Source organism: Elgaria multicarinata, chromosome 4 (assembly GCF_023053635.1).
Source record: "Elgaria multicarinata webbii isolate HBS135686 ecotype San Diego chromosome 4, rElgMul1.1.pri, whole genome shotgun sequence".
Taxonomy (NCBI): Eukaryota; Metazoa; Chordata; class Lepidosauria; order Squamata; family Anguidae; genus Elgaria; species Elgaria multicarinata.
In genome coordinates, this window is record NC_086174.1 from 1,391,424 (window position 1) to 1,407,308 (window position 15,885).

Below are 15,885 nucleotides of genomic sequence, written 5' to 3' on the forward strand. Positions count from 1 at the left end.
TGGTTGCCCCCCAGCATGCCAATGAAGATGTGGAGAGGATGCTTCTAGGAAACAAGTGTGATATGGATGACAAGAGGGTGGTACCCAAAGCAAAAGGCGAGCAGGTGAGTGGCAGTTCAGCAAGAGTCTGCTTGGGGGCGGGACAGGTAGAGATCTGAGAGGCAGAGCTGTAGCTTCCTCTGGGCGGTTCCTGGGTGGCTTCAACCATCTGGAGCCATGCTGAATGAGAGCATGTGTGGCCTCAGGTGGTCCACCTCAGCTGCGGACTGAGGCCTGCAAGGCTACAGCTAATCTGCATTAGAAATGTGGGGGAACGGTTTTTCTGGTTTTTCCCAAAGCCTCTTTTGGTTTTTTCCCCGAAAAATTGAAAAAAAAAATGAAGAAAAAACGGATTATAGGATGTTTTATTTTAGCATGATGAATAAAATGTTTAAGACAAGGTGTTCAGATATTTACTTCTCCAAACGATTTCTAAAAACTGTACAGTATCAGATTATTGCAATGTCTGTGCACCAAGTTCTAGGTTGCAAACTGAGACTACAACTCTCAAATGCAAGAGCAAGATGCATTTCTGCCTCTAGGGGGCAGCACTGCCCCTGAAGCAGAGACTGCAACTAATACTGATCGCTGTAGGTCAGGAAATGAGCCTGGTTAAATTTCATGCATATTCATTGAATCTTGGTTCCCCCTTTTTTCTCAGTTCTTTTTATGGGAATGGGGGCTTTATGTCTTGACACTGGAGGACTAGCGGAAACATAAATAATGTTCTTTGTTACTAATGTTGGTGGTTTCTTCTGTTGTTGTTTTAAATTGATATTTTTGCCTGCTCCTCATAAACTGGCAGAACCAAAGAGGTTCCTTACAGTTCAGGAGCTTGTAGCTCCATTTGTTACCAAAAATAAAAATAAAAAAGTGAATTAAATTTGTAATAATTGTTTGAATACACTGTACTTTTAATATACCAAATGTAATAATTTTATGCCAAATCAACTTAGACATAATTACATTTTATGTTACTAAAGTAACAAAGTGACTTTCAATCTGTAAAAAGTGCTAATATTACAATATTTCAATTTCTCCGAAAATTTCCGTTTCCCCCCGAAACCCCCTGGAAAAAAAATGATTTTTTTCCATGGCTTCGAAATTTCCGCAAATTTTACATCTCTAATCTGCACATGATAAAAACATTTCCAAAGTCCCAGCAGCTGGCTGGTAGATGTGTTACATTTGCTTCATGGAACTGTTGCTTTGTTACATGCAAATGTAAACAAAAAAGCCCCGTCTTCGAATGAGTGAGTGTTCTTCCTTGATTTGACCTCATATAATATTCTAACCTGATCTGATATCAGTGAGGACTAGAATCTTCCCACTTCCTCGTTCTCTGGATTGATTTTGTGTCTTGCTCAACATGTTCTATTTGCAGAGCGTTAAGGAGCTTCCTTCTCTTACTCCTCACACTATGAGAGGGGCATGAATGTTTGAATTCTCTATACAATAGCAATCCGTGTGTGAATTATGTGTTAAAAGTATTAAAATTTTATAGGTATGAAATCTGTTTGTTTCCTTCTGTGTGAACTGCTTTGGGGTATTAGTCTTGCAACATGCATCGATGCTGCCCTTGCAACTTGCGTAGATTTGAGCCAGTTGCCCCGTTGCTGTTGTGTTGCAGTTTCAGGAAGTGTTTGCTGGCCTAACAAACTTTCTCCTTTTGACCTAGATTGCAAGAGAGCACGGTATTAGGTTTTTCGAAACTAGTGCAAAAGCAAATATAAACATTGAGAAGGCATTCCTCACGTTAGCAGAAGACATTCTTCGAAAGGTAACTGCAGACTTAATCGCTCAACAGAATACTTCATTTTATTTTATTTTATTTTATCACATTTATATCCCACCTTTTTTCCTCCCCAAAGGAACCCAAGGCAGCATACATGACCCTCATCTTCTCCATTTTATCCTCTGGCAGCATTCCTTTTGGAACTCTTCTGCTGGCTGAGGACCCTGTTCCTCCCCTGGCAAGGGCTCCTGCCCCCTGCACTAGCAGCCCCCCATGTTCTGCTTTATTCTTCCCTTGCCTTCCTTTCAAATTCCCCCTTTCCTTTTCCCCGTTCTTTTCTTTTGTTTTCTTTTTTTTCGTTTTAAAAATATGATATCCTAATAGGCATATTAGCAGATGTGAAAGTGATGACTAAACGGTTAGTGTGTAAAACACAGAACTTAATGCCTGTCAGGAGGGAGGAGGAGAGAGCCAGGGGGAACGGAGGCCTCTTGGCTTGTGTCTTGCTTGTGCCACCAAAAGTAGAAGTGAGTAAGAGAGGCGGGGGGGGGGGCGGTTCGGGGTCCGTTTATTGTTACCAAAACCTCTCAATGAACAATAAACAGTCTTCCTGGCAAAGTTGTACCGTCGAGAGGGATGCAGTATGCCAAAGTCTCCTTGAAAATCAGCCATGTGGTTAAATACCATTGTATTCCGTAGAGTTCTTTCCCCCAGGGCCTGCTTCTTCTGTAAGGTACCTGAACAGTGTTGAACTCTTTTGTCATCCAGTGGTGCGTTCAGACACCAGCGGCTGCGTGGTCAGCGTTGCCTCGGTCCACTTGGTGACTGAGCAGAGGCTTTCGGGACCGTGGGGCTTTGGCTGAACTCCTGTGTGTCTTCTTTGTTTCAGACCCCTGTAAAAGAGCCCAACAGTGAAAATGTAGATATCAGCAGCGGGGGCGGCGTCACCGGATGGAAGAGCAAGTGCTGCTGAGGCAAGGTGCCTCCCCTCGCCCAGCGCCACCCACCCACCCACCCACCCACCCATCCCTCCTCCTCCTCCTCCTCCTCCTCCTCCTCCTCTTCTTGCTGCGGAATAAACCACTTTGCCCATTTTTAACCTTAAATATTTTTGTTCCTCATCTTAACATGGCTCCCCCACTCCTGTGTTCTTCTGTTTAAGGCAGCCTTCCTCAACCTGGGGCGCTCCAGATGTGTTGGACTGCATCTCCCAGAATGCCCCAGCCAGCTGCTGGGGCATTCTGGGAGTTGTAGTCCAACACATCTGGAGCGCCCCCAGGTTGAGGAAGGCTGGTTTAAGGGTTGCTCGCTGACTATAATTTTCTTGCAACAAACTGTATTAAAATCATGTCTGACTTTATTTTTAATGTACCAACTCAACTCAACACCACCTTCTTGTTGTATTATAGCCCAGTCTTAACATTGAGATTTAGAGCAATCATTTCAGCTCCAGTCTGCAAATTGTACAAGAATAAAACTTAGCATTAACAGTTTATTTTGTACAGCAGTGGGGTTTTGTTATGAATACTGTGCTTAAGTCACCATATTTGCATCAGCAAAAGACTCCTTCGCCTTGAGTATGTAAATGGGGTTTATTTTGTCCTTGTGCCTTACATGGAAAAGGAGCTTCGGTTTCCCCCCCCCCCTTTTTTCCCCCCCTTTCTGTTATGGTGGAAGCAAGACAGGAGATCAAATTCTCCCTTGATGACTTACTGTGATTGATGTAGTGAATTGAGGACAAAGAGGGTTAGAGCAGATATTTCAACCTGCTTGTTGTCTCCTTTCCAGGGGGGCTGAAATGCTGACCAGTTCCTGCTGCCATTTTCTTTCTCTAGCAATTCCCCCTTTTTTGCCTGCATGCCAGTTTTAATATTATTATTTTTTATGGTGTGATGTGTTAAGAGAAGGCAATACAGTATGTTTGCCAAATTTAATTCAAAGCACTGATCACGGATCTAGCTTTCTGAGGTAAAACGTGAAGTATCTACTAACCTTTGTCTAGCAAACAGCAGGCCAAGTACTATTCAAACCTCCCCCCCTCCCCCCTTCCTCCTGCATAGTTATTAAGATTTATGATATGGAAGAGTTAATTGCATGCACTAGTTTTCTATGGAGGAGGATGTGGCTGTCGTCTATCCTTGTGTATGACTACGCCATGCGGTTTCCCAAATCTACAGCCATTAATACGAATTTGGTTTTCTTTGCTGCTCCAGGCAGGTGACTCAGTAGCCTAGTAAATATTTAAAGGGGGGCGGGGGGGGGGGGAAGAGGGCAGGTGAGTTGAATGATCACACCCCTAGAACGCTCTCCTTCTGTGTTACGTTCTTCACAATAAAAATCGCTTGTTTACAAGCCTGGGCAATTGTAACTTCTTTCAACTGATACTGAAGAAGGGCAAGCAAACACACATTTTTTAAAATAATAATAATAATAATAATAATAATTAAAAAATTGTGCAAGCAGCTAAGCTTTGGGGGCCCCTTTGGGGATGGGACTTGCTTTTCTAGTTCACTGCCTTGCCTCTTCTCCCAGCTCTGCTAGGAATGTGGACGGAGGGGTGTTCACTCACTTCTGGAAGCCGGGGGTAAGGAAGAGGTCACGGGTTGCTTCTTTTGAGGCTCGTGCTGAATGGGGTGCCTTGCTGGGACAGGCTTCTCCCCGCCGCTTTGGCCTGCCTGTCAATGCTGCGGGGAGACGCGTGCAGCAGTGTTTCCGGCCAGCTCCTCTTCTTCTATACACCCCCCCTCCCCCATGTACTCCCAGCCATAGGCTCGAGGCGGAACATTCTGCACTTGATTTCAGGACGTTTCCTCCATGAGTCAAATCAGCTGACGATGCCGCTTTTAATTGTAATAAAATGAAAGTGTTTGGGACTCTAGCCTTGATCTGGTGTCAGCTGCACAGTGGCTCCTCTCTCCTTTCTCTCGTGTTTGGCAGACGGTCTCTTGCTGTGCTTGTTAACCTTTTCCCAGCTGAGTGGCTGTTAAAGCAAAGGCAAAAACCCACGGACTTGAAGGGGCAAATCAATGCCGTTTTGTTCCTCGCATATTGATGTACTGATTAGTGTTGTAAATAGAAATGGCTACCTTTTCAGATCTGCACTTTCTAACATTATCAAAAAAAGAAAAAAAGGGAATATGGAGTATGCATCAAATTTTTTGTATAATCTTTGTTTAAACGTGTGCTTTTTATTTGCTTCCTGGGGCGTGGGCCTTCCTGTATGAGTCTCTTTTAAGACCCTTTGTAAAAGCTGTGTTCATTAAGCACCAAGCAGTTAAATACACAACAGTCCACTCTCTGGTACTACTAGCTAAAAATTCATATTCTACTTAACAAGTTAAATAAACTGAAATATTTCTAGCTGGTCTAGTTTTGTTGATATTGAAAATGTGATCTGGGTTTGATTTATTGTCAAAGTCCCATCTTCTACTTAAAGAGGCATAGAGGGCAACATGTGGGCATCGCTGGACACGCCCTGGGGCTGATCCACTTCAGAAAGGAGACAAACCGAGCCCTGAGAAGGCTCCCGTTTGCGCGGCACAGGTGCAATACAGCCAAAGGCCCATTCAGCTTGGCTCCACAGGTAGGAAGGGCTCCCCGTCTCATTCCAGAGACATCTGTGCTGAACGGTGCAGTTTGGCCCTATGATCCAGCCAGAGTTGCTGCTGCTGCTCCGTTCTGCTTGGCATTGGCCTAAGCTAGTTTAAAAACACACACACACACACACACACACACCCGTTTCTTCCTCTGATGTATAGCAGTATCCTCCCCTTGCTCTGTGATGGGGCTTTGCGGTGTTTGTCAGTGTCAGAGCACAGGTGACCTGTCTTCTCTGGGTGAAGCTTGGCTAGTGGTAGGGAGGCCCCAGGTTGCCAAGCTTCAGCGGAGTCTCCTCCTTGATCGCAGAAGCTCAACCCAGATAAAAGGCAGCCACTGATACCTGGAGTCAGCTTAGGGTTTACAGGAAGGTGTGTTGTCTGCCAAGCAACTGATGGAGGCATCTGGAGGTAGGGACGCACACACTCCCCCCCCTTCTTTTTTGCGCTCGGGGAACTCTCTTGGACTAATCCACAGTGAGCAGGGGCAGCAGAGATGCTTACAGTACCTTGCCCATGACGCATCTCAGAGCCATCGTAGGCATGGGTGGCTACTTCAAGAAGATCATGTTTGCCATCAACGACCTCCACCATGCTCTTCTGCTGTTCATAGAATCACAGAATACTAGAGTTGGAAGGGGCCTACAAGGCCATCGAGTCCAACCCCCTGCTCAATGCAGGAATCCACCCTAAAGCATCCCTGACAGAGGGTTGTCCAGCTGCCTCTTGAAGGCCTCGAGTGTGGGAGAGCCCACAACCTCCCTAGGTATCTGATTCCACCGTCGCACTGCTCTAACAGTCAGGAAGTTTTTGCTGATGTCCAGCTGGAATCTGGCATCCTGTCACTTGAGCCCGTTATTCCGTGTCCTGCACTCTGGGAGGATCGAGAAGAGATCCTGGCCCTCCTCTGTGTGACAACCTTTTAAGTATTTGAAGAGTGCTATCATGTCTCCCCTCCATCTTCTCTTCTCCAGGCTAAACAGGCCCAGTTCTTTCACTCTCTCCTCATAGGGCTTTGTTTCCAGACCCCTGATCATCCTGGTTGCCCTCCTCTGAACACGCTCCAGCTTGTCTGTGTCCTTCTTGAATTGTGGAGCCCAGAACTGGACGCAATACTCTAGATGAGGCCTAACCAGGGCCAAATAGAGAGGTACCAGTACCTCACGTGATTTGGAAGCTATACTTCTATTAATACAGCCCAAAATAGTATTGGCCTTTCTTGCAGCCATATCACACTGTTGGCTCATATTCAGCTTGCAGTCTACAACAATTCCAAGATCCTTCTCGTTTGTAGTATTGCTGAGCCAAGTATCCCCCATCTTGTAACTCTGCCTTTGGCATTTATCCCTATTAAATTTCTTTCTGTTGTTTTCAGCCCTGTTGTCCACATCTGTTTGTTCTGCTTGTTACCCTGATTATTGCACAGCTAGTCCATTGTACAGCAACTCCAGCCACTGCCCTGATCCTATGGAACTGCTTGGTCCTGTTGATAACTGTCCCAAGACCCGTCCAGGGCAAGAACTGTGAACGGTCGAAACAGCAGTGTTCCTTCTGCGTCTGTCAAGGACCAAGTCCACCAGCAACCCCCCCCCCCCCATGTAACCCAGATGCTCCACCACTGCTGCAAAGGAAGCACCAGCTTGGATACTGCTTCATAGCTACTACATTCCTTTCCCCCCTTTTTTTAAATTTGAAAGAAGATTTGCAAAGTCATGAATGTAAGTCATTATGCGTAAGGTTCAATCCCCAGCTTCTCCTGATAGGAGGGCCAAGAAAGAATCCTGCCTGAAACCCTGGAGAGATGTTGCTGCCAGTCAGTGTCAACACCACAGGGCGGGATGGACCCAGGGTCTGGCTCAGTAGAAGGCCTCTTAATAGATTTCTTAATAGAAGTTTCTACGGCAAATGTGCAAAGTACATCTATTACATACAGAACACATCAAATTTTCAAAACCATTTATGACAGGAGATTTTTTTGAACATAATTTGCCTCTGGTCTTCATATTTCCTGGAAATGTTGGTTAGTTTTTGATAAAGTTAGTTAAACTGACTGCTGTCTTAGCCGCTCAGTTTTGTTGGTTTAGAATGAGACTCCTTCCCAAGGGCTGCTCCCCAGTTAGGGTGGGGAAAGTCGGAAGCTCAGAACAGAAAGGGTTAATAATGAGAGGGGGAAGAGGTGGCGCATAGCTGTGCTTCCCCTACACCAAGCTCCCCCGCCTTACGCTAGCATTTAACACAGCCTTCCTCAACCTGGGGTGCTCCAGATGTGTTGGACTGCATCTCCCAGAATGCCCCAGCCAGCTGGCTGGGGCATTCTGGGAGTTGTAGTCCAACACATCTGGAGCACCCCAGGTTGAGGAAGGCTGAATTTTAACAGGGGCCTGGGGCACCCTAAGACAAGGTAATGGAACTGGCTTGGCCAAAAGCCTCATCTGACTGGCAGCCCTGTCCAACTGCAGGGCCCTCACAACACCAACACCTTCCATTCGGTTCATAAGAACAAGCACATCCATTTTTAGCTCTGGTAGTTCGTGAGCTTTTCTGCTGCGCTCCGAGTCTTCATGGAGTGATGAAGCAAGAACCTGCCCATTGCCTCTACAAGGCCGCTGAGGAGCACCCAGAATGGCCAAGGGGCGTGACATTGGGGGTGCAGACATGATAGAGGTATATAAAATTAGGTGTGGTGGGAAGAAAGTGAATACTGAGAAGTCACCCACCCGCCTCACGCAATGCTAGAACCCAGTGGGGTTATTATTATTATTATTATTATTTATTTATATAGCACCATCAATGTACATGGTGCTGTACAGATTACACAGTAAATCCAATAAAGCTGAATTATAAGAGATTCAGGACAAAAGAAGATGCTTCTTCACACTGCACATAGTTGGACTATGGAACTGGCTACCCCTTGTTGTCGTGATGGCTGCCAATTTAGACAGCTTTTAAACAGGATTAAACAAATTCATTGAATAGAGTTGGAAAGGGCCTATAAGGCCATCGAGTCCAACCCCCCCCCCCCCCCCGCTCAGTGCAGGAATTCTACTAGAATCCATTCCAGTATTTTGAGAGAGGGAGAAAAATGTCTCCCTATCCACATATACCATGCATCGTTTTGTACACCTCTTATCATGTCTCCCCTCATCCTCCTCTTCTCCAAGCTAAACAATCCCAGGTGTTGTAACCTTCCTGTTAGTTGCCCTTTTCTGCACTTTTTCCAGCTCTATAATAGCCTTTTTTAGGTGTGACCAGAACTGTACACAGTATTCTATGTGTGGTTGCACCATTTTAGTAAGTCTATCTGTTCAATGGGGGTTTACTCAATGGTAAGTATGCATTAGATTTTAGTATGAATTGGATGTAAATGCAGTTGAAATCAATGGGATTTACACAACCCTGCAACCCTCTCCAGTTCACACTCCAAAGCCTCCAGGCAGGGTGAGGGGAACGGACATAGCCTAGGCAACAGGGAATAACCACAAAAGTACGTAGGAGAGAGACCGTTTTCCTGAAGTGAGTTCAGTAACCAGAGAAGCTACTTCCTAGGAAAAAGCAGTGCAAGACCAGGAGTGCCTCATGTCGATTACTAGGGAGGGTGTGGTGTCCAACTACCACAAACCAATGAACTGTGGGGGGAGGTACAAAGGAGATCTGAGAGTGCATCTCAATGGAACAACAGCGATACGCTGGTGCGCAGGAGAGGTGTAAAGTTGAATGAAACATAAAAGTGCAAAGGTATAAGCGCTCAGGACTCCATGGCCTTGTAGGCCCCTTCCAACTCTGCTATTCTATGATTCTATGATTCTATATGCTACGGAAACGAAGGTGGATAATTCGAGGGCAAACCAGGGCAAACGTGTATGTGTGATGGAGCTCTTAGTCTGCCAGGATTTTAATCCCATTGTTCGTTGTGTTCTATTTTTATTTATTTAATTTATTACATTTTTATACTGCCCAATAGCCAAAGCTCTCTGGGCCGTATAAAAATGTAAATGTTTCCCATTGCTTCAAAAGTGGTGGTTGTGGAGGTGGGACTACTACTAGCAATACTTGGATATTTCTGTCTAAAGTAATCTAAATGTTTTACATACAAAAAATATTAGAAATCACACACACACACACTCACACTATAGCAGGGAAAGCTACAGGAGGCATTTAGACTGTTGGTTGTTTTAATTGTTGTGAACCGCCCAGAGAGCTTCAGCTATTGGGCGGTATAAAAATGTAATAAATAAATGAATAAACAAACAAACACAAAGACCCTGTTCAGACAACACACTAAACCATGATGGTTATGCATTTTGAGCTAAACATTATGGCTTAGTGTGTCATGTGAACCATTTCTAACCATGGTGGCTACATAACCATGGTTTAAACACACTAACCATTTACTGCAAAAGGGTTAGCGGTGTAACCGTGGCTTAGTATGTTGTTTGAACAGATCCAAAGTCAGACAAAACTGGAAAGCATCCAAAATCATACTGAAAAAGGCCCAGAAATATAGGGAACAGCCCCCACACACATTGGGCTACTCCAAGGAATAATCCTTCGGAGAAAACAAAAAAATCCTGGGACTTCGTCTCTCCTTTTCACCGTGTGGAGTTTAAGATGCACCACATTTTATGCCTCCTGAACCATACAGGAGAAAAGATTGAGGGGAGACATGATAGCACTCTTCAAAGTCTTAAAAGGTTGTCACACAGAGGAGGGCCAGGATCTCTTCTCGATCCTCCCAGAATGCAGGACACGGAATAATGGGCTCAAGTTAAAGGAAGCCTGATTCCAGGTGGACATCAGGAAAAACCTCCTGACTGTTAGAGCAGTACGACAATGGAATCAGTTACCTAGGGAGGTGGTGGGCTCTCCCACACTCGAGGCCTTCAAGAGGCAGCTGGACAGCCCTCTGTCAGGGATGCTTTAGGGTGGATTCCTGCATTGAGCAGGGGGTTGGACTCGATGGCCTTGTAGGCCCCTTCCAACTCTGCTATTCTATGAATGTTCGAGTCCAGAGCACTTCTTGGGAAGGCTCACTTTTGAGCTATTACATTGCGACATCCTGTTGGTCATGAAACAGCCGACAAGGCTTCCTCTGAAGATCTCGGAGGCTGGGTGGGTGTATATATTATAGAGGAAGGGGGTCTGCCAGATACCTTATCCTGAGTTATTTAGGGCTTTGTGTGTCAGCAATGGAACCTTGAACATGGCCCAGCAGCTAAAAGGCAGGCAGTGCTTCTCTTTTAGCCCAGGTGTAATGTGTACCTGGCTGTGCCCCATTGAGCATCCTAGCTGCTGTATTCTGCATTAACTCCAGCTTCCATATCGGGCACAAGGGCAGCCGTTTAAAAGTGTGGTGCATAGTGCAAGGTGAGCTGAAAATCTAACTAAAAACATTAAATGTACCATACTTCATAAATGTATCAAGTATGCGCCTCTTTTTCCTCCAGCAAGCTCAAGACGGTGTACTGGGGGTTTCCAACATGTCTTCCATGTAGGCATTGACCAGACCATGCATCATGATTTCCCTTCAAGTGCCCCAGGCCTGGCCCTATTTATTTTGGCTGCAAACAGTCATACATGAACACAGGAAGCTGCCATCTAACCCAGAATTGCCCACTGTGATGGGCAGCACCTCTCTGGAACCTCAGCAGAAAGAGGGGGAATTAATTTCCTTTCTCTAGCGCGTCTTTACTTGGAAATATGTTGCATTAATTTCAATAAAACCTGACCTCTAAAACAACTACAGTGGAAGAATTGTACTTGCTGCTTGCAGACCCCCCCGTTAGGCAGCAGAGGGTGCTGTTCTTCCATTTACCATGAGGCAAGATCCTATCTTGTTTTTGATGCAATAGGCCAGCCTTTCTCAACCTGGGGCGCTCCAGATGTGTTGGACTACAACTCCCAGAATGCCCCAGCCAGCTGGGGCATTCTGGGAGATGCAGTCCAACACATCTGGAGTGCCCCAGGTTGAGAACCACTGCAATAGGCGAAGACGCACAGCTCCGGTGCTGTGCTCTAAAGGCTGCCTCCAAGCCAGGTGCACGGTACAGAAAACACTAGCCCCAGTCCCAAACAGATTGGCTTGGAAAACTGGTGAGGGAAATGCACTCTGTATATATATGCTCAGAGGCACACCCTAGGGCCATTGACGAGAGTAGAAGTCAGTTTCTTATCTCAACCAGGATGATTGCATGTTCCATCTTAGTTTTGCTATGAGGAATGCGCTGCTTTTACGGATGAGAACATAGTTAAAACGATGAATTTGGCTGCCACAAGATGTAGTGCATCATAGAATAGCAGAGTTGGAAGGGGCCTACAAGGCCATTGAGTCCAACCCCCTGCTCAATGCAGGAATCCACCCTAAAGCATCCCTGACAGATGCTTGTCCAGCTGCCTCTTGAAGGCCTCGAGTGTGGGAGAGCCCACAACCTCCCTAGGTAACTGATTCCATTGTTGTACTGCTCTAACAGTCAAGAAGTGGCACAGGAATGGCACAGAACCCCAAGGCAAATGGGACCAGTCCCAGAGCCACACCAAAGGATAGTTAAGCAGAAAAAAATATGTACAGAAAATGAGATAATACTTTTATATGGGCCAAGAAAGTGCTGAAAATGCTGCATGCAAGTTTTTGAATCACGCAGCGTTCCTCATCAGTTTTAAATCAAAGCAAAGACAGGAAGGGATGGATGGATGAATCCGAGTTCTTCGGGCATGCTCTTGAATAAGCTCACTAGTCATGGAATAAGAGGACGTCCTCTGGAGGACTTGTAATTGGCTAAAGCACAGCAAGTACAGTGGCCTTCAACTTTTTGGACTGCAACTCCCATAATTCCAGCCATTGGGCCACACTGGTTGGGAACGATGGATCTGTAACCCAACACATCTGCAGGGCACCAGGTTAGGGAAGGCTAAAGCAGAGCATAGACAGGACGGATCTATTTTGGGAATGCTGCTGTTTTAATATCTCCATAAGCGACCTGGGTGAACAGTGAGGTGGCCAAGAAAACTGTGGAGGAGGCCAATTTATTCAGGTTGGTGAAAGTAAACAAGGAACCAGAAGGATCTCTCCAAGGGAAAACATCCAAGGGGCAACAAAATGCCAACTTAAGTGAAAGTGGCGATCAAGGGACAAAAATAAATTAACCTAATTTCATATATGCATAGATGGGGACAAAACTGGTGGCAGAAGGGAAATGCAGAATGCATACAGTGGTGAGAAAGTTTGTGAACCCAAATCATAATTAGGAAATTCCATAGTTCCGGCATGATAGCCCTCTTGAATCAAAACCAGTCCTTTTCTAAACATGCAATAGGGTTTGTGTTAACCAGTTAGGTGTCTTGTGAAATACAACTATGTATAAATTTAGCAAAACAATGAGTACTTAAGAGTCAGGGTATGTGCAAAAGTAAGTAACCCCTATTTCTGCCAGCTCAATTAAAGAGAATGATTAGAATCAGCTGTTTAGTAATTAGGTAGAACTTCAGAGGTGAGTTTGGGGAGACCCACCCCATAAAAGGATCAGAAACTTTTAAGGAGTTTTAAGTCCCTCCCACTGCTGGGCAGATAGTCTACTAATGGCCTCGATGAGAAACGTTAGGCTCGTTGAAAAACAAACCCTGAGTTCGAATAGAAGAACCTCATCCCAACGATGGTGGGAATGTGATGGTTTGGGCCTGCTTTGCTGCCTCAGGAATCATGGGATGCCATCATGGACACAACCATGGCTTCTGCAGCGAACCAGAAGATTCCAGAGGAGAATGGCAGGCCACCCATCCGTGAGCAGAAGCTGAACCGAAAGTGGGTCATGCAACAAGACAGTGATCCTAAACAGACAAGCAATTATACGAGGAAGTGAATGGAAAAGCAACACAGGGCAGGGCTGAAAGAAGCTGGAAGTTGAAGGCATGGTACAAGTTAAGTGCAAAAGAAGGGGAGAAGAAATTTGAGCAGTACGTGGCAGGGGGTGGGAAGAAAAATGATATAAAATAGTTTCCTCTCCTTAGACCGAGGGGTCCCTAACTGTTCTGGGTTTATAGGCACATTTGGAATTTTGAGAGTGGCATGGGCACTCTCACAAAATGGCTGCCATGGAGGTGCTTGTTCATTCATAAAAGTGCTTCTTCACACAGCGCATAGATGTTTTTATTTATTTATTTATTACATTTCTATACTGCCCAATAGCCGAAGCTCTCTGGGCGGTTCACAAAAATTAAAACCATAGTAAGACAACCTAGATGTAGTGATTTGGATGGCTTTAAAAGGAGGTTGGATAAATCCCTGGAGGAGGCGGAGGCTATCAGTGGCTACTAGCCCTGATGGTTATGTGCTACCACCGGTATCCGAGGCAGTAAGCCTGTGTGCACCAGTTGCTGGGGAACATGGGTGGGAGGGTGCTGTTGCACCATGTCCTGGTTTGTGGGTCCTGGTCGACAGCTGGTTGTGTTGGGGGAATTAGTAGTATGGTACAAATTCCTCCTAGCAGTCCGCAAATAAATGAAAGTGTGGGCGTTGAGTCTTCTATGCATTTATTTAGAGAAGTCTTCCAAAAACAAAAGACCAGGCTGGTAGTGTCAAATCATAACAAAGTAACTGTCTTACCCTAAATCACATAAGTAAGCATAACCGCTTTACGGTTCTCTTTGAGAAGGCCTCCCTTCCCATCAAAACAGCAGACTTCCTCCTCATGGCGGCAGCGGCAGCCGCCTGCGCCCCCCCCGCGCCCCTGTGAAAGAGCGGGCCTGTGACTTACTCCACCCAATCACCAACAGGTGTTCTGAGTTTGCAAGTCTCTGCCCACGATTACTGTGAAAGTGAACATGAAACCCCGGCAGGCAGGCGTGCGTGCGGGCCCCTGAGGGAACAGAGGGCTGGACGGGACGGACCGTCGCTCTGATGCCGCATCAGGGCTCGCCTCGTGTTCTTACAGCTGCCTCATTACGGGACTGCCCGCTGCAAGGCAAGAGCTGTGGCCGTTTCCAAAGGGGGCCTAGAGGTCGGCATTGCCGGCTGGGTCTGCCCTGCAGGAGCCAAGTGGGCAAGGAGCTGGGCAAGGAGCAGCAGCCGGCTCTGACCTGCTGCCCGGCCGGCATCTGGCGCCCGCCCGGGCCGCCTCCTGGGCAGCCCCACCGGGAGCCACGGCGACGAGCTGCGCTCCTCGAAGCCTCGGCTGCCGGGCCCAGCCCGCGCGCTCCCGCGCCTTCTTGCCGCGCAGCCCCGCGCCCCTTCGTTCCGCGCCCCGCAGCAGCCCCGCGCCGTCCAGCGAGGCGGGCTCCAGCCCAGCGCGCGCGCCGAGGGGGCGGCCCAGGGCGCTGCTGCTGCCCCCCCCCCCACCCCCGCACCCGGACTCAGGCCGCGCTCGGGCCGCGAGGGGCTCCACGGGCTGGCAGCGGCCGCCGCCGCCGCGCCTCTCCGGGCGACGCTGCCGGAGACGCCAGCAAGCTGCCGGGGCTGGGCGCGGGGGAGGCTGCCTCTCGCGCCCCTGCGTGAGTTCCCGCTTGGGGACGCCGCCTGCCGGGCAGGAGCGCGATTGCCGCGCGGGGGAGGGAGAAGGGCGCCCCCGCCCTGGAAGGGGCGGGCCTGCCTGCCTGCCTGCCTCCGGGGGCGGGCCTGGCCGGCGGGGCGGGGCGCGGGGCGGCGGCGACCCGAGGGAGCGCCAGCTGGCCGGCTGCGCGCCGGGGCGCCGTGCCCGGGAGGAGCCGGCCCTGCTGGACGGGGCGGACGCCGCTGCTGCGCTGCCCCGGCGCCCGTCGGCGGCGGAGGAGGAGCGGCGAGCCGGGCCGGGCCGGGCTGCTGAGCGGCGGCTGGACGGCGCGGGCGAGGTGGAGGGCCATGCCGCGGCGGCGACGGGGCGGGCGGCCAGCATGGAGCGGCTGGCGGCGGCGCTGGGCCGCCTGGCGTGGAGCTCCGGGCCGCCGCTGCCGCTCGACCTCATCGTGGCCAAGTGCCGCCTGCCCGCCCTCGTGCGCCCCGCGCCCGGTGCGTCTCTCGCGCGCTCTCCCCCCCCCCCACCGGGGCTGCGGTGTCCGGGCGGAGGGCCCCGAGGGCGGCGGGCGGGCGGGCGGGTGCCGCTGCTCCCTTCGCGGACGAGCCGGGGCGCAATCTCCTGCGGAAAGCCCGCGGTCCGGGCTGGCGGCGCCCTTGCGCGGCTCCGCGCGGGATTGCGCCCTGGCGCTGCGAGCCTCCGGCCGCGGCGCTGCCCTTGGCGGTAAGTGCGCGGGGGGACGGGGCGTCCCGGGCGAGGCCAGCTCGGCTTCGCACGCGCCGCTCTCCTCTGCAGGAGCGCAACAGGCGCGGCGCCCCCGCTCCCCCCGGCCTCCAAGCCGGGGGGGCTAACATGGGTTCGCCGTGAAGGGCCCCCCCAGGCTCCGCGCCGAGGCTCTCCGGCTCTTTTGGGGGTGGGGGGAAGATGAGCTCCCGCTGCCTTCTGCGCGCGTTTGTCGGGGGGCGGCAGCGGTGCCGGGCCCTCTTTGTGTGTGTGTCGAGGGGGGGGGCTCCGTTTCAGCGACGGGGCTCCCCCC

The 15,885-nt window shown here is 49.2% G+C and overlaps 3 protein-coding genes across 3 annotated transcripts in view; all 3 read left to right on the forward strand.

Moving 5' to 3' along the window:
• The window catches only part of RAB10 (RAB10, member RAS oncogene family), a 196,742-nt gene extending 193,958 nt beyond the window's left edge, over nucleotides 1-2,784 (forward strand). Inside the window, exons 5-7 of the mRNA XM_063123709.1 lie at nucleotides 15-104; nucleotides 1,718-1,819; nucleotides 2,664-2,784. Coding sequence (XP_062979779.1) covers nucleotides 15-104; nucleotides 1,718-1,819; nucleotides 2,664-2,747 — 276 coding nt within the window. The 3' untranslated portion in view covers nucleotides 2,748-2,784. The remainder of the gene's footprint in view (nucleotides 1-14; nucleotides 105-1,717; nucleotides 1,820-2,663) is intronic.
• CLU (clusterin) overlaps nucleotides 1-15,885 on the forward strand; it is a 445,162-nt gene that overhangs the window by 67,751 nt on the left and 361,526 nt on the right. The gene's annotated exons all lie outside the window — the stretch shown is intronic.
• The window catches only part of GAREM2 (GRB2 associated regulator of MAPK1 subtype 2), a 30,727-nt gene continuing 30,070 nt past the window's right edge, over nucleotides 15,229-15,885 (forward strand). Inside the window, exon 1 of the mRNA XM_063123683.1 lies at nucleotides 15,229-15,343. Within this exon, the coding sequence (XP_062979753.1) occupies nucleotides 15,229-15,343 (115 nt within the window). The remainder of the gene's footprint in view (nucleotides 15,344-15,885) is intronic.